Below are 17,779 nucleotides of genomic sequence, written 5' to 3'. Positions count from 1 at the left end.
CTAATATATATATATATATACAAATTAAAATTAATAAACAATAACAAACAAATAAATCAATTGCCCATGTGGTAGTTCGTGCACTGTACGGGTCACTCGTACTGTATTATACTGCACAGAATACCTAGAACGCTAGTATATACGTCATTTAATGAATTATTCATAGGTCGGGCCGGCGGTTGGAAATCAGCGATTACCTTTAATTTGAGCTATCGTAGGATTCGTAACTCGTATTTGACGGATATTTGGACACTATTTTGTTGATCTGAAAATATATCTTGTTTCCAAGAGAATCAAACTCGTGTTTGAGTTGTTTAGACTGAAGTCGTTGGCTTTGGAAAGTGGTAAGTACATGAGTTTGTTGATGGCGACTGTGGGAGTGTGCCCGTCCCTGAGCAGTGCTGAGTGAGTGAAAACACCAAAGCCTTTGGCAAAGGTCTCCCTGAATTTGAAAGGTCTAGCATACTTTGGTTTTAAGTTATGAAGTTTTGTGATAATGTGACCACCTTTGGCCCCCATGGACTAGATCATGTCACATAAACACATACACAGCACTTCTTGGAACTCCCGGACGGAGCCAAAATTTTTGAATTCATTTCAGCATATTCATTATTATCATTCATATTTAAAACCAATGCCAAGGGATCTTGTTGCCGCACATTTCTATTAATTGTTGCCGGTCAAGTTCCATTTTTGTGCCAATTCGGTACAAAGTAAGTGCGCCCACATGATCCCAAGTAGTTCTTGCTTGTTTTCTTTCTACTTGTCACCAAAGAAGCTAGCCTAGACGTAGTCCGAATAATCAGACCCAGAACAAAATATTAATTTCTGACATGATCGTGTACTGCTACTACTGGGTCTGAACTGTTTCCATATGAAATTTTGATGGCAAATTGTAGGTATGCTAGGTGAATTTAAATTTGCCATCAAACTGCATCATTTTATATATCAAATTAAAGCCCTTGAGTAAACAAAGCCAAAACTGAAAACCATTTTTTCATAGCACTTTCCGTAGCAAGGTTACATCTTGTCAAAGATTGACTTTCATCAAAAAGTTTCAGCTAGCAAAATTCCCCAAAACGGCATTTCGGGGGTGTTTCTAGATCTTAGTCTCATTATGATAGCAGCTTTTTTTAATGGAAATGCTATCCAAATCCCTCTAAAATTCCATGTGCGGGTGACTTATCACCATAAAAAATCATATATTTGGGTCAAGTGAAGTATAGAAAACATATTTATGTAGGTTTCTTTCTTCGGGCACTTGTTTTAAATTTCTATGTAAAAATGCATTGACATTGTCGGCGAATTTGACTGACTAAGGTTTGCCTGGGTTACCTACAAATTGGACAATAGAAGCACATGGTTCTACGTGACAGCTTTTTAATCCCTATTCATGTTACGTGAATCACGCTATTGTGGACCATCCTTCTGATACTAGTGATGTTGTCGGCACCGTTTTTTATTGTCGACATGTCGATATAATTCGTATACCGACGTCGACAGTGTGTCGACATAAAAAAATTCTAAAAAAAAAAATTAAAAAATAAAAATTTTAATTTTCAAAAAAAATATTTTTGGCCAGAAAATCAAGTTATAGGCCCAAACTGACTTGTTATTCAAGGTTGAAACCAGAGAAATACTGCTACTCAAAAAAAAAAAAAAATGCCAATTTTTTTTTACAAAGTTGAAAAAGTTGTACATTTTAATTACTTTTGTTTCTATTGAACAGCTAGCAATGCATACTAATTCAATGTGTCCCTGACTGTTCAATAGAAGCAAAGGTAATCAAAATGTACAAGTTCATCCAACTTTGTAAAAAAAATTGGCATTATTTTTTTTTTTTAGTAGCAGTATTTTTCTGGTTTCCAACCTTGAATAACAAGTCAGTTTGGGCCTATAACTTGCTTTTCTGGCCAAAAATATTTTTTGAAAAAAAAAAAAAAAAAAAAAAAAATTTTTTTTTTGTCGACATGATTTTTGATGTCGACATGTCGGCATACGTGCCGACGTCGACATTATGTCGACATAAGGCATGTCGACCACATCACTATCTGATACTCAGTGATACTTGAGTGTTTGGACAAGCGGAACGGTCTTTTGTCTACCTCTCTGTTTGTAAACAAACCAGGAGGTCTTTTGACCACCTTTTTGACGACACCGACTCGACACCGACTCCACCTCAAGTTAGCTTTAGGTCACCTCCTCCGACGCTGATGCAGGATCCCGCTTAGTTGGAGTAATCAACCAGAACCAGAGGTCAAAATCGTCCTCCTCGCCGAATCCGAAAGTCAGCGTAATAGTACGGCACTAGCCTAGGCGATGAAAAAATAAAATTAGGGTCTTGTTGGTTCATCATTTTGTGAATGTGATGCAGTAAAAAGCCCACATTGTGCTGTTCGAGGGAATTTTTGAGGTCAAATTGACCTCCACAAAATAGGCTGAGTCAATTTTCAAAAAATCATTAAATTTAAAATCTGAAGATCAAGAGATCCCAAGCTATTTTTTACATTTAGACAGAGAATTTCTCTGCTTTGATGAGATGCTATTCTGAGAGTCAGGTGACGTTGGCTCGCAGTAATACAGGCATGTAAAAATACTAAAAATGCTCAAAAATAGGGAATTTGACCTTTTATCTAGACCTATTAACTATGTCCGCCATCAAAATCCCAAAAAGTTTTTGCTGGAAAGTGAAACTTACCACGGAGGTCTTTAATTTAAAACTTTTTCAGACTTGGGATCTATTATTTTCTTTATTTTAAAACAAGTGGTCGCAACCTACATCAACCCGTTTTGACTAGGAACATGCATTTAATTATTTTACAACTATGTTTGATTTTATTTTATACATAAGTAATGGTACAGTTAGGCTAAGTAAAAAATAAAACATGTTTCACATCCGGGTTTTCGAAAAAAAGGAGGAAGAGGGGGCTTTTTATTTTCTATTTTTTATCGCAAAATTGGTGTAAATACCCATAGTTACAGCTGTTTTAGCGTACAATCTGTACATACAATAATGCCTGGAAAAAAAGGAGGAGGCCCTTTTTATTTGTTGTTCTGAGAGTTACACCCCTCTAATGATCACAAAACCTTCCTAAAATGTTTCTTGTATCTTAACAAGGCTATAGAATGCATCCCAACTTCCTAGACATATTTTTTGAAAAGTTATAACTGAATAAAAAAAAATAAAAATATATTTGAGGAAACCTCAAAAAAGGAAGCGGGAGGGGACGTGAAACATGTTTATTTTTTTATTTGGCCTTATGTTCTTTGTTTATTCATCATTAAATATAGTTGATATTTATATACATTGTGTATAAGCAAAGTCAGAAAGTAGCAAATGGAAGTCATTAAAAGTTATTCTAAAAGGGAAAATCCAAAATAAAAATAAAATAATTAAATATTTTGCAATTCTCTACTTTGGACGCGCACGGGAAACAGGAAACTAAGAATTAATTGTAAAGGGCCTTAATATGATGCTTTGAAGTTTGCATGAGGGCACTTTTCGTCAAAACATTGGATTTGCTGGGGTTTTTTTTTGCGCCATCAAGATCCCAACTTTTTTTCTTGGTTTTTGTGATGTAACCATTTGGTACTTGCAAAATGCAGGTTGGGATAATGATGAGGGAAGATAAACTTGGACAATAGAGCTGTTAACTAATTGATGGTTCTGTCTTCCCTTAGAATCCCAAATGCTTCCCTAGATACATGTAGGCAGATGTCCAAACTAAAATGAAAATGGATTTTGTATGAAATATGCAAAGCAGAGCTCCCTTAATCCTTAATTTCTGTGTGCTTTATTACCTGTAGTATGACCACTTTGGGACTGCCCAGTTTAAAAAACATGACCAGCTGCAATAAAACCCAATAAGTTAACTTAAAAGGAACATCAGTCCATAAAAAGGCTAGCCTTGTCAGAGAGAAAATCCCAAATCAAACTAGGTAGATGCTAATTTTATGCCTCCACCAGAGGTATTATGTTTCCTGGTTGTCCATCTGTTCTCGGAACTGGTAAAGGCGTATAGTGATGCAATTCGGTGGAGGGGTGATAATTGGCAATCTCCAAATGTCAGCAGGTTTTCGCCTGATTTGCATAATTTATGCATATCAAGCTTAATAACCTTGTGCAGAGATTTACTGGAGATCCGTATGGGTTACACTTAATGATACTTAGTGGAGAGTGGCACAGCCCTTAATCCTTAATTTCTGTATGCTTTATTACCTGTACATGTAGTATGACCACTAGGCAGGGAAGAATTGCTGACCCAACTTTTCCCTGTTTATAATTATTTTTGGGGTGGGAATAAGCCAAGGGACCACTACATGTATGCTAATGCTATGTACCCATCATAATTCTTCTCTAAATTACACTTGATGAATTCACCTAACCTGTAGAGCAGCCACTGCCAGCCAGTGACCATCTATTTCATTCCAAAAATAGCCATAAAACATAATAATACATGTTCCAGTTATACATTTTTCCCCCAAATTTGTTAATTTTATTTTTAATCTTCCTTGAATCTTGTTGACTTTCTTCTGTTTTTCCCCTCTATTTTTTTTTTTTCTTTTTCAAAATGTAAAATTCTTCCCCAAAGGGGTAAAATTATTCCCTCCCCTTTTGGGGGCGATTAACGGAAGAATAGACGCCCCTGAATTCGGGTACCAATGCTTGCTTGGTCTAGCGGTAAGGTTTTCGCCTCCCATGCAGAGGGTCCCGAGATCGATTCCCACTCCCGGCTATAATGAAAAAATTTTCTTCACATTCATTTTGAATCCAAAAATATTTATTTTCATGTGAAAATGTATACATTTCACTGAGAAATATATTTTATGCATTTTTTTTCTGTAACAGGGCCAATAGAGCTAAAAACGCACCTCGGCACGGGGCGTCCAACATCCAGGCAGTGTTGCCGTCATAACGGTCATATTGTCTGTTTTGTTTACGATATTGGCTGTTGCCACATGAATAATGTCGGCCACCATCATCTGGCTCAGAGGGGCTGATATTTCAAGAATTTTTTTCAGCCGAATGAGGGCGCTGTGCGTGCTCATATTGTATACATGTGAGTTGTTGGTGTTAATACAAAATGTATGTACCAATATGATTTTTAGAAATTAAAAAAAAAATTTTTATCACAGTTGGGTAGTACATAAGAAAGACTGGCTAATAATGCACACCAACTTCCTATTGGATTTTATTACTCAAAGCTCCTCCGCTATTTATTTTGATGTTGTCCATATATAGCGTGCTACACAATGCACGGTAGAAATGCTTTCATATTTTCATACGCTGGTTCGCGCGAACTTGGCTGCCTCTCTAATCAGGGGTAGCATTAAGGCCCGAAAGTCGGGGGTTGTTTTCCCGTGTTTTTCACTCCTGAGCTTGCAGAAAATCCAAATACATGGGGTGAAAATTAAATCTCGAGGGTGAAAAAATATTTTGCAGTGTAATCAGGTGTAGGAGTAATGTCCAAAAGTAGAGGGTCAGAGTTCACCCCCGCGCTTGCACATGTATATTTCCAATATAGAGAGTGAAAAATTAATATTTTTTAAATTTAGGGGGTCATTCACCCCCGATCGGGGGTTAACGCTACCCCTGCTCTCTATCGTTCGGGTTTATCAATCAGCGTTTTATGACACAATTTGCTGGCCAGGGTCGGCGTAAAAGTGCTTAAAATACGTCTCGGACGTGAAAGATGACATTAAAACTATCCTTTTTTTTTCTTAAAAACTTGAAAAATGTGAAATAATGAAATAAGGGAAAATCGGCATTTCTTTCTGACCGGAGTCGGGTAACGGGAAACTGGGAATCAACTTTCATTAGCCTAATAAACCCAATCGCCATTGTAACTTCCGGTTTTTGAGAGCAGTTTTGGGACACTTTGACCTCTGACATATCAGGAAAATTGCTGTATTTATTAATTTATTATTGTCATATCTATCATTAAATATTTAAGGGGGTAATACACCCAGGGCCAATTTTGTGCCTATTTTTGCATTTTTCTCAAAAATTATAACGCATTGGTGACAAGTAAGATGTATATTATAGGGGCAAGGACTACAACTACTGCACTGGAAATTTTATTTCAGCACAGACAGCAGTTGTGGAGTTACAGTCACAAATGAGGGAAAACCAATATTTGATCAATAAATCAATAACTATTTGCCTTTAGTTGCTGAATTTTCAGCGCAGCAGTTGTAGTCCTTGCCCCTACAATATACATATCTTATATGTCACCAATGTGCTATAATTTTTGAGAAAAATGCAAAAATAGGCACAAAATTGGCCATGGGTGTAGTACCCCCTTAAATAATTAATTTATTCAATAATAATGTTTTTTTGGATTTGTTTTCATTCTTGTAAAACATTTTAGATTACGGTATTTAAATTTGTACGCACAAAAACTAAGGCTCTCATTTTCGGGAAATTCGGCTCCCGGGTACCCGAATTTTTTTCGAGCGGGTACCCAGGTACTTAAATTTCTAAAAAAAAAAAAAAAAAAAAAAAAAAAATTAAAAAAAATTTTTTTTTTTTTTTTTTTAAATTTTTTTTTTCAAATTTTTTTTTTTTCGGTTTTGTAGTGTCTCTGGACCTAGACCTAAATGCTAGGATCATTCATGGTTGACCTAAAAAAAAAAAAATTAAAAAAATTGAATTTTGCACATTGTTTTGTGTTTTAATCTGAAAATTGATACATAGTTTTCATGTCATACTCTATTAATGATATCAAAATGCATTCAAATTCAATGCATTTTGATATCATTAATAGAGTATGACATGAAAACTATGTATCAATTTTCAGATTAAATACACAAAACAATGTGCAAAATTCAATTTTTTTTTTATTTATTTTTTTAGGTCAACCATGATCCTAGCATTTAGGTCTACAATCAAGTGCAAATTTCCCTGGGACACTTGTTCATATTTCGCGCCTTCTGTTCAATAAAACCGGTCATATGAAGTTCACCATGTGATATTTTATTTGTATAGTTTCCAACCTATTTGAATCCCTCCTCCCCACCAACCAATGTTGGAGCAAAAATATAGGCCATTTACAAAATGAGGCGTTTGGTATACAACATTGCATAAGGGGTGCGGGGGAGGGTCATTGAACTATGAAAGTGTCCCAGCAAATTTGCACTTGATTGTATAGGGATGCGAAAAAATAATCTATTAATATCAATAAAATCGCCATAACTCTCGAACGCGTTGCTCGATTTTCATAATTTTTTCAGTGATGTCAAGATAATTTCATTATGCATTACATGATTAGCCAATTTTTTTAAAAATTATTAAAATAAACATTTTTTTGAATATCAAACCCTGCAATGCATGCATTTTTCAAGGAATATATGACACATTGATTGGTTATATTAGAGTGGACATATAAATTCTCCTTTGAAAGAATTTACAAACATAATAAAAGCAAACCAAATAAGAAATTAAGAAAATATAGAAATAAATAGAACATAATCATGATGTTTGTCTCATCATTGATCTTTCAAACTCATTACCCTATTTCAAATGCTATTATCGGAATGCACCGTCGTTAAACGCTTTAATATAGGCCTTCAACTACCCATCACAGACACGCTAATTCAACGTAACAATGCCATGCCAAAAAGTGTATAATACAATTATATACAATTACACATTTTAAATGTGCTTATTATTGGTATTCAAAAATAAAAAAGAGATAAAGAGCAGGATTTAAAAGGAAACATATCGGCGACAATGAGCTTCGAACCATAGCCCTCATGATCACAGGGCAGTAAGCAAACCACTATACCATGGTTGAGCTGCTGTTATTCATGCGAATTTATTTATAACAAGGATAACAAGAATGAATGACGCAATAACGGTCTACCAGAATAATATAACTTAAAAGGTAACATATATTTATTTAACATTATGGTAGACCGTGCTCATTTGGCTTAAATGGAGGAATGATTACCAATAAACATATCAAAGTTAGGAAGGTATGTATAATGTGACCGTGTATATTCAAAATATACGTTAGATAAATGCTGAATACGACCAAAACATGAGTTTTAATGAATGAATTCATTAGATCGAAGCTCAATAACACAATACAGTAGCATTGCAATGATAGGATTAAATACGCTGAAATCGAATGCAATTGTCATCAGTCTCCCGGTGGCATATAGTTACTGGCCTTGCTTCTCGCCCCCGAGATCTCGAGTTCGAATCCATGTAATGCTATTTTTCTTTCTTTCTTTTTTATTCTTTTGTCTTTCTTTCTTTTTTTTTTTTTTCTTTCTTTCTTTTTTTTTTTTTTTTCTTTTTTCCATTATGTTGCTAATTTACATTTACATTTACCAATGAACTAAAGGGAAACAATTGTTTTGTTTTATTATTTTTTTTGTTATTTCAGTAGGTATTTTTAACCGATTGTACTCTATATTTTCAATATGATTTAATTTTGATTAGTTTTAAATTGTTTTAAAAGTGAATTTTGAGATAATGCGCTTATAATAGCAATCATGTGTCAAATATGCCTTAAATAATGCATATATTACAGCGTTTTGATACCTAAAATATTTAGTTTGACAAAAATGACAATTAAAGTAACCAAAAAATGCGCAATGTTATTTGTTTTAAATTAGTGAAAAATTCATGTCAATCGAACAACGCGTTTATGAAGTTATGGTAATTTTACTGAAAGTAATAGATTATTTTTGTCTTCTTCAATACAATCAAGTGCAAATTTCCCTGGGACACTTGTTCATATTTCGCGCCCTCTGTTCAATAAAACCAGTCATATGAAGTTCACCATGTTATATTTTATTTGTCTAGTTGCCGACCTATGTCGCCCCCCCTCCCTCCCCCACTAACCGTTGTTGGAGCAAAAATATAGGCCATTTACAAAATGAGGCGTTTGGTATACAACATTGCATAAGGGGTGCGGGGAGGGTCATTGAACTATGAAAGTGTCCCAGCAAATTTGCACTTGATTGTAGGTCCAGAGACACTACAAAACCGGGAAAAAATTTAAAAAAAAATTTTTTTTTTTTTTTAATTTTTAAATTTCGGGTACCCCGGGCAGGGAATTTCCTGCCCGGGTAATAGGATTCTCGGGCGGGACTCGAATTCCCGGGACTCACTCAGAGCCTTAACAAAAACCAATTTGTCTGAATTTTCCCAATAGGTCAAAGGGCAAAGTGTCTCAAAACTGCAAAAACCTTCCCATAATGCATTGTAAACTGCCAATGTCGATTTGGCTTATTTTAAACCTAATGGGGTACTACACCCCTGTGGTAAATTTTTGACTATTTTTGCATTTTTCTCAAAAAATAATAACACACTGGTAACAAAAGTTATGTATATATTATTGGGGCAAGGAATCAAATTACTACTGAAATTTCAGTGACTCATGACAAGTGGTTCAGTATATATGATAGGAAATGAGGTACATCCTAGCGGTACCTTATTTCTTATCATAAATAACGAACCGCTTGTCTTGGGTCACTGAAATTCCAGTGTAGTAATTGGATTCCTTGCCCCTATAATATACGTAAGTTTTGTTACCACTGTGTAACTAGTTTTTGAGAAAAATGCAAAAATAGACACACATTTATCGAGGGGTGTAGGCCGCTATAAATATCTGGAAAACACATTAAGTTAGGAGATGTGTAAAGTTTGTTGGTATAGAGGTGAACAATAACTAAACATTGGCTTGATTATATTTTAAGCCTACTTAATTGGGTTACCCTTGAAAGTTTGCCTGGTCAACTGGATTCCTCTTTAAGCTGTTGTAAATACATTTGTTGAACTGTATTTGTTATTAATTCATTAAAATAAGACCAAAACCATTTGTTCATGATAGATTTTAGCAAAAAATATAGCAATAAGAAAACAAAATGAATTGGAAAAATGTAACAGCACCTCCCATTTTGGGACTGCCCAGTTTAAAAAACATGACCAGCTGCAATAAAACCCAATAAGTTAACTTAAAAAGGAACATCAGTCCATAAAAAAGGCTAGTACTCGGGGAGCTAGCACCACTTTCTATGCACCCCCCACAGGACCAAACCAAACCAACTTTTTTAGGTTCCTGAGATGACCCCAAAACATAATCAGGATGTTCCCAAAAATATAAACTGGCCCCAAGGGGGGTAAAAGGTCATCTAACTTTGCAAAATAGGTCAAGGTCAATATATAGGCCTCAATGCTAGGGCCTACTTGACCTATTTTGCTGTGTTACCTAGGTAACAGAGCATCCAAGATATTACAATCCTATCCTTATTTGATTTGTTTAACCAAAACGAACAATTTGATACCTCTTTTGGCAAAATCGAGCACTTTGTTGTTTTCGACCCTATAGAGGCAAAAACGTGACCTTTGACCTTTTTGGTTATAACTCAAGAACAATACGCCCTAGATATGTCAAACTATACATTTTCTGAATTCTTGTGACTAGGGGAATACATTGGAATGGTTTTCAACACAATTTAAGCAAGTTTCAAATTTTGACCCTATGCAAAGTTCGATGACCTTTTACCCCCCCTTGGGGCCAGTTTATATTTTTGGGAACAGTCTTTTTGGTCAGAGAGAAAATCCCAAATCAAAACTAGGTAGATGCTAATTTTATGCCTCCACCAGAGGTATTATGTTTCCTGGTTGTCCGTCTGTCCATCTGTTCTCGGAACTGGTAAAGGCGTATAGTGATGCAATTCGGTGGAGGGGTGATAATTGGCAATCTCTGGTAAAATATGGTAATTAAGTACCTGATTTGCATAAGTTATGCATATCAAGCTTAATAACCTTGTGCAGAGATTTACTGAAGATCCGTATGTTTTACAGTAATGATACTTAGTGGAGAGTAGCACAGCCAGAGGTTCTTGACCTGATTAGATTTTCAGCACAAAATATGCGTAATCTCAAGGTCATAGTGGGGTAATTTCACCATATACCCATATACCGGATCAAATTCACCATATATTATTACAGGTTCATGAAATTTGGTGAAAATGACCACAGTAGCGAGACAAAAATGTCAGTAATTTTGGGGTCATTCGGGACATCGGAGGTCAAATCGCCATAGATTGTTGCAGGTTCATGAAATTTTGTGGGAACCACCACTGAAACGAGACAAAATGTAAAGGTCATTTTGGATTCGGGGTCAAATCGCCAGACTGCTGCAGGTTCATGAAATTTGGTAGGAACGACCACCTTAGTGAGGCAAATAATGTGTTCAGGTAATTTTGTGGTCAATTGATATTGCACCGGTTAAAATGATGCGCGTCAAGGTGGAGGGATTGTGGCCGACGCTTTGCATTGAGAACTGTGCAAGTCGAGAACTGCGAAATTTTAGTTTTAAGTGAAAAATAATTTGATTTATTTGGTTTCAAGTTTGAGTTAGTTTTGTACAGAAATTGGTGCTCCAGATGGGCTTCTGAGTGCCTTAATTTTTGGCTCTTTATGGGAAAAAAGGAAAGAAAATATATTTCCCAGTGCAATATGTACATTTTTAAATGAAAATAAACAATTTTGGGTACTAATGTCACCAATCACCATAGTGGTATGTATGTATTTTCCGTCCTTTCCCCCTCTTTTTCAGCCGTGAGCAGATCCTAAATACCCCATTTTTAACTTTGTGTTGATCTTTAAGACCCCCTTTCAGTATTAGTGTGGTCAGTAAAAACGGGATTTTTCTTGTTACGCATTGGGTGGGTTACATGTAGAGTTTCCTCTGTGTAAGAATTGATCCTGATGTGTTTGTTTGTTCTGGTTCACGGTGCGTATCTCTATTTCCTACTTCAAAACGCCAATTCTAGAGTGGCAATTAAGCAGTGAAGGCCTTTGGTTGCTGGTCCAGTGTCTGGTGTTACAATTATGTTACAAAGTTGTAAGTGTTGTAAACCCTGACTGTCCTATGCTTTACAGCTTGGTTTGAGCCATCTGGGAGAGTCAATAGTGTAGTGATTTTTATGCCATGCCTCCACCGTCCCTCCGGATGCTGTATCTTGTGAATAGATGGGCGGATTGACTTCAGATTTTCAGGATAGGTGGGCCATAGTCAGTAATTCTGGCTACTTTATTTTGGGTGGTGTTCAAGGTCATGATACTGAGGTCAAAGGTCATTTGAAGTCAAACAAGGTCATGATACTGAGGTCAAAGGTCATTTGAAGTCAAAAAGGTTGTAAATTAAAATTTGGACTCATTTGTTTGATAAAACTAAAGCATCTTCAAATCAAAGTTGCTCAAATCATGTACAGCAAAGGTTATGTATTGATTGATTTGATTGATTTTAATTTTTTACATTTTGATATTGGTTGTCAGACACAAATATTATCCAGCAAAAATTTAAGTAGGATCTTCTGCAATGGCCATCTTCCTGAGATCCCAGGATGGCTCTTTCCTTGTGGCATTGGTCATCAAATGTCTATACTTTCCAAAAGGTCAAACCCAGTCTGTTTCCAAACAAGGGGGAGCCACACTCTTGTTATTATTGTGATTCCATGGCAACAAGTGTCAGTCACCTGGATGGAAAAGAAAAACAGGTAGCTGTTGCTTTCAGTTGAATCACCAAAGACAGTGGTCATTGTGAACTTCTACATTTCAAATTCCCATTCAACTTATTGGAAATTTTTTAAATAACCTTACAATTATAAATTTGCTCTCATAACACAGTTTCAGTACATACTTCTGTATACTAGTACCGTAATACTAATAGTATAATGTATACATTGTACTATGCACGACTGCACATATTGCTTGCTGTGTTGGCATGGATGAGTCATTATAGAGTTAGTCATTGATTGATACTGAGGTTGGCTAGCGAGGAAATACCCCTTGTAATATAAATACTGTATACTTGAACTCTGCTCTCTAGTCATCAGCTGATGAGCTCTGGGGATGAGTTGTTTGGTGTGGAGCTAAAGGGGACATGTGAGTAACCCTCTTCAAAACATCCAGGGTATGCTAACTGAAGTAGCTGTATTTAGATGATGATGATAACGATATAGTTCATACATAAATACATGATATTCTTGTACAATGTATGATTGAGGAATATAGCAGTCTGCAGTCTTTTTAACATTTTTTAGGTGAGCTGAATTTCTTTATGTTTACACACTTTTATGCCAGTGGGCCTTGAAACATTCAATTTCGTTTTGCAACCCATGTTTACTTGCATGATTAGTACACATATTTTGCCTGGATGTTTAGCACGCGTACAGTTGGTGAAATTAATTTATTTGTTTGTAGCACTGAAATTGATGTCTTTTATAAAATGTTATCTGTAGAAATGTTTTGATGTAACCAGTTGTGGATTAATTAGTGACTAATTAATGAAGATTCAAAGGAAATTTGAATGGTATTGATTATTTCATTGTGTCAGGTGTCAATTTAGATAGAGCACTCAAAGCATATGGTTTGATATAGAGCATGGGTCAGTATCAATTAATAAATGCTGCATTCAATCGATAAACTCATTTTCAATCAGAATTACTTGTAAGTAAATACCCATCAGTGTTGCATTTTAGTTTGAGTTAGAAAATGATCCACATTGTGCAGCTTAGTGCAAATGCTTCAAATAAAACCTTTTATTTTCGATTGGAATTTTGAGCAACTGGAATCCATAATAGACGAAATGCTTTACATATCACAAATTAACATACATTGTATTCAAGTGACAACTGTGCAAGCAAGTGCCCCCTTTTCAATCCACCTGTACAACTAAATTAAGTTTATGTCTTTAGAAATAAAATTGGGCTTTTAAAGATGATGATTTTGACTTCTGATTCACTGTATTTGTATTGTTTATGTGTTTAAATTCCCAATTTTGACTTTCACTTCATTGACTTGAGCACCCGGGCTGGCACCAATTTATAGGTTGAATATGGTACCTTGCATGTCCCAACTTCCAATCAGGTTGCAAATGAGTAACCCTCCTCCCCCTTGCACTTTGGAAAAAGGTTCATCACTTTTGATGAGTATGGAGTACAATGGGTATGAGCAGTATATTTAAATCATAATTGTTAAGCATAGGCAACAGAATGATTTTACGTAAAAATGTTTCAAATTTAAAATTGGACACAAAATACATGTAAGCAGTATCATTGTGAATAATATCGGGAACTGATGGCCTTTGGCCAATTATAGACTTAATTGTGTCTTTCCCTCCACTGATGTCATAGGTAGCTGAATAATCTCAAAGACCTAAATTGTAGAAACACCCAACTAAATATACACACGTCTTGTCTAGGGCTAGACTACATAGACATCAATAACACAGTATGTCTTTAAGGAGATACATCCAATTGCTGACTGGTTGCACCATTTTTACCATACTTATACTCGTCTATGTGTTTTTCTCTCTACTTGCTGCAGATGTAATTGGTCATCATGAAGTCATTGAAGTGACCAGTCCCGACCAACAGAGAACAGATATGGACGACGGTGGACGAGAACCTGACAATTTGTGATTTCCTATGCAAGAGACTCGACAACCTAGACTAACATTTTCCTGTGTTCGTGTGTGTATGTACATGTACATGTACCATTGCATGGAGTTATGTTGTAGCTGATTTGGATTATATACCTACATGTGCCAGTAGCAACACTTGCAGCAATCATGACGTGGTGTTTAGTCGGCAACACGGGGGCGCTATACATGCTGGAAAACAACATGATGTTTGTGGGTCGAGAAAACTGCGAAATTTCTATACAGGTAATGTTTTGTGTCAAACATTTTCAAAATTGCAAATTTTGTCAAATATAACTCATCACAGAACAAAGAATAGGTCAAAGGTCACAGTATACAAGTATACAAGAGCATCCTAAAGACTGAGGCAAAACTGATAAATGTGGCCTTGAGTGATTCCCTTCCAACAAGTCAGTGTACTGATTCCATGGATAGTTTTATACTGAGGCACAACTGATAAATGTGGCCTTGAGTGATTCCCTTCCAACAAGTCAGTGTACTGATTCCATGGATAGTTTTATACTGAGGCACAACTGATAAATGTGGCCTTGAGTGATTCCCTTCCAACAAGTCAGTGTACTGATTCCATGGATAGTTTTATACTGAGGCACAACTGATAAATGTGGCCTTGAGTGATTCCCTTCCAACAAGTCAGTGTACTGATTCCATGGATAGTTTTATACTGAGGCACAACTGATAAATGTGGCCTTGAGTGATTCCCTTCCAACAAGTCAGTGTACTGATTCCATGAATAGTTTTATACTGAGGCACAACTGATAAATGTGGCCTTGAGTGATTCCTTCCAACAAGTCAGTGTACTGATTCCATGGATAGTTTTATACTGAGGCAAAACTGATAAATGTGGCCTTGAGTGATTCCCTTCCAACAAGTCAGTGTACTGATTCCATGGATAGTTTTATACTGAGGCACAACTGATAAATGTGGCCTTGAGTGATTCCTTCCAACAAGTCAGTGTACTGATTCCATGGATAGTTTTATACTGAGGCACAACTGATAAATGTGGCCTTGAGTGATTCCCTTCCAACAAGTCAGTGTACTGATTCCATGGATAGTTTTATACTGAGGCACAACTGATAAATGTGGCCTTGAGTGATTCCTTCCAACAAGTCAGTGTACTGATTCCATGGATAGTTTTATACTGAGGCACAACTGATAAATGTGGCCTTGAGTGATTCCCTTCCAACAAGTCAGTGTACTGATTCCATGGATAGTTTTATACTGAGGCACAACTGATAAATGTGGCCTTGAGTGATTCCCTTCCAACAAGTCAGTGTACTGATTCCATGGATAGTTTTATACTGAGGCAAAACTGATAAATGTGGCCTTGAGTGATTCCCTTCCAACAAGTCAGTGTACTGATTCCATGGATAGTTTTATACTGAGGCACAACTGATAAATGTGGCCTTGAGTGATTCCCTTCCAACAAGTCAGTGTACTGATTCCATGGATAGTTTTATACTGAGGCACAACTGATAAATGTGGCCTTGAGTGATTCCCTTCCAACAAGTCAGTGTACTGATTCCATGGATAGTTTTATACTGAGGCACAACTGATAAATGTGGCCTTGAGTGATTCCCTTCCAACAAGTCAGTGTACTGATTCCATGGATAGTTTTATACTGAGGCACAACTGATAAATGTGGCCTTGAGTGATTCCCTTCCAACAAGTCAGTGTACTGATTCCATGGATAGTTTTATGTATATTTTATTGGTTTCTTCCTCTCTTCATAGATAATTTCAAGGATGAAGATAAACTATCCCATAAAGCCCTTTGTCATACCAATATAATTATAAACAGCATTGTTAATAAATAAGCTACATTGCCTCTTACAAATGCATTGTGGGTAGCCGTAGGTGCCATGTAGGCTTTCAGTGAGGTTGTTTTGATATTCATAAACCTTATCATTGTTTAGCACAATCTTAAAATGTTGTACAGTTGAGATAAAACTGGTTTCCAAATATTGACAAAGCAGTGTGTGTAAATATAGATGTGGCTTGTATGTATTTTAAGGGCAAGTATCATTCATGAATAATTGCAGCCCTGCATAGACCTAGACAGATGGCAACATTGAGGTAAAGTGATCTCTGTGTGAACAAGTGAATCATATAGTAACGTAGGCCTCTTGTATTTATGTACACAGTATGCATAAGGCTACAGTAACCATGTTTCGGTAAAATAATGTGTCTGTTGATCTAAAAATTTCAATTCTACACTATAGATACATTCATGAAATGTACGGACTAATATTAACATCACTTGTGGAAACTGATATCTTGCCTGCTTACATGTACACTATAACTTCTATACAGGTAATGTGCACTTGTATATGTTGTCCAAGGTGTTCTGACCAAAAATTATGTATCCAAAAGCTATGTGTACATTGTATGTGTACACCATTTCATAAAATAAGGATTTTATGAGAATTACTGCGCACGTTTCTCTGATTCACATTGAGCTGGAGTACAACCAATTTTGAATCAATAAAGGGTTGGTGATCATCACAACATGATGGGTTTTGATGTATCAGCTATCACTATAAAAGTTATCAAACCTGTGGATGTTTCATGTCAAGAGTTTGACATGTATTGTTGGAATGTGTTGATGTCAAGTATATCATGTGACACTGACAAGCAGATTTAACTTTACATTTTATTGGTTAAAATGGTTTGTGTTTTCTTTTCTTGTAGTCACGCAGTGTTGACAAGCGCCATTCGGTGTTGAATTATGACCAGATTGATGAGGTATTCTCTATTAAGGACATGAGCACCGTCAATGGGGTAAGTTGTACTAAGGTTTGCTAACAAGTATTCATGTTGATGTGGTGAAGGTAGGAATCTGATGAACTGACATAATTAATCGAGAAGAAAAATCAGAACTGAACAGGAACGTATCGGCGCACCTTAAGATTTCTGGTTTTAGAATTTCACAGAAAATCAGAAATACAGAAGCGTCCTGGTTTTAACTAAAAATGAGTTTGAAATAAAAGCTTTCAGCTCCTCATGCATTAGCCAACCTTACAATCTGTACATGCTGTAAACATTAGTGCATATATGCAAACCATGAAAAACTGTATCATTTGTGTTTGTCGATGTGAAACAAACATTGATATATCATGTGAAAGTACTGTAAAGCTCAATTTTTGCAGCATGAAACTTTCATAATTTTTGGGAAAGAAATCATTTTTGTGGGGTGAAATGTTTGCAAATTGATTGATTTCTTTGAATGCCTACTAGGAAAATTAAATATTTGGGAGCATGACAATTTCGTAAATTCTAGCCAGTTGTAAAATTCATGACATTTTCAATTTTTCA

General features: G+C 35.9%; 1 protein-coding gene across 3 annotated transcripts in view; it reads left to right on the top strand.

The window, feature by feature from the left end:
- The first annotated feature begins 204 nt into the window (after window positions 1–204).
- LOC140152548 (uncharacterized) overlaps window positions 205–17,779 on the top strand; it is a 59,899-nt gene continuing 42,324 nt past the window's right edge. For all 3 annotated transcript variants that reach the window (XM_072174934.1, XM_072174932.1, XM_072174931.1), the window contains exons 1-3: window positions 205–344; window positions 14,354–14,693; window positions 17,156–17,245. In XM_072174934.1, the coding sequence (XP_072031035.1) occupies window positions 14,598–14,693; window positions 17,156–17,245 (186 nt within the window). In that variant the 5' untranslated portion in view covers window positions 205–344; window positions 14,354–14,597. The remainder of the gene's footprint in view (window positions 345–14,353; window positions 14,694–17,155; window positions 17,246–17,779) is intronic.

Source organism: Amphiura filiformis, chromosome 5 (assembly GCF_039555335.1).
Source record: "Amphiura filiformis chromosome 5, Afil_fr2py, whole genome shotgun sequence".
In the NCBI taxonomy this organism is placed as follows: domain Eukaryota; kingdom Metazoa; phylum Echinodermata; class Ophiuroidea; order Amphilepidida; family Amphiuridae; genus Amphiura; species Amphiura filiformis.
This window is presented reverse-complemented; position numbering and strand designations above follow the sequence as displayed.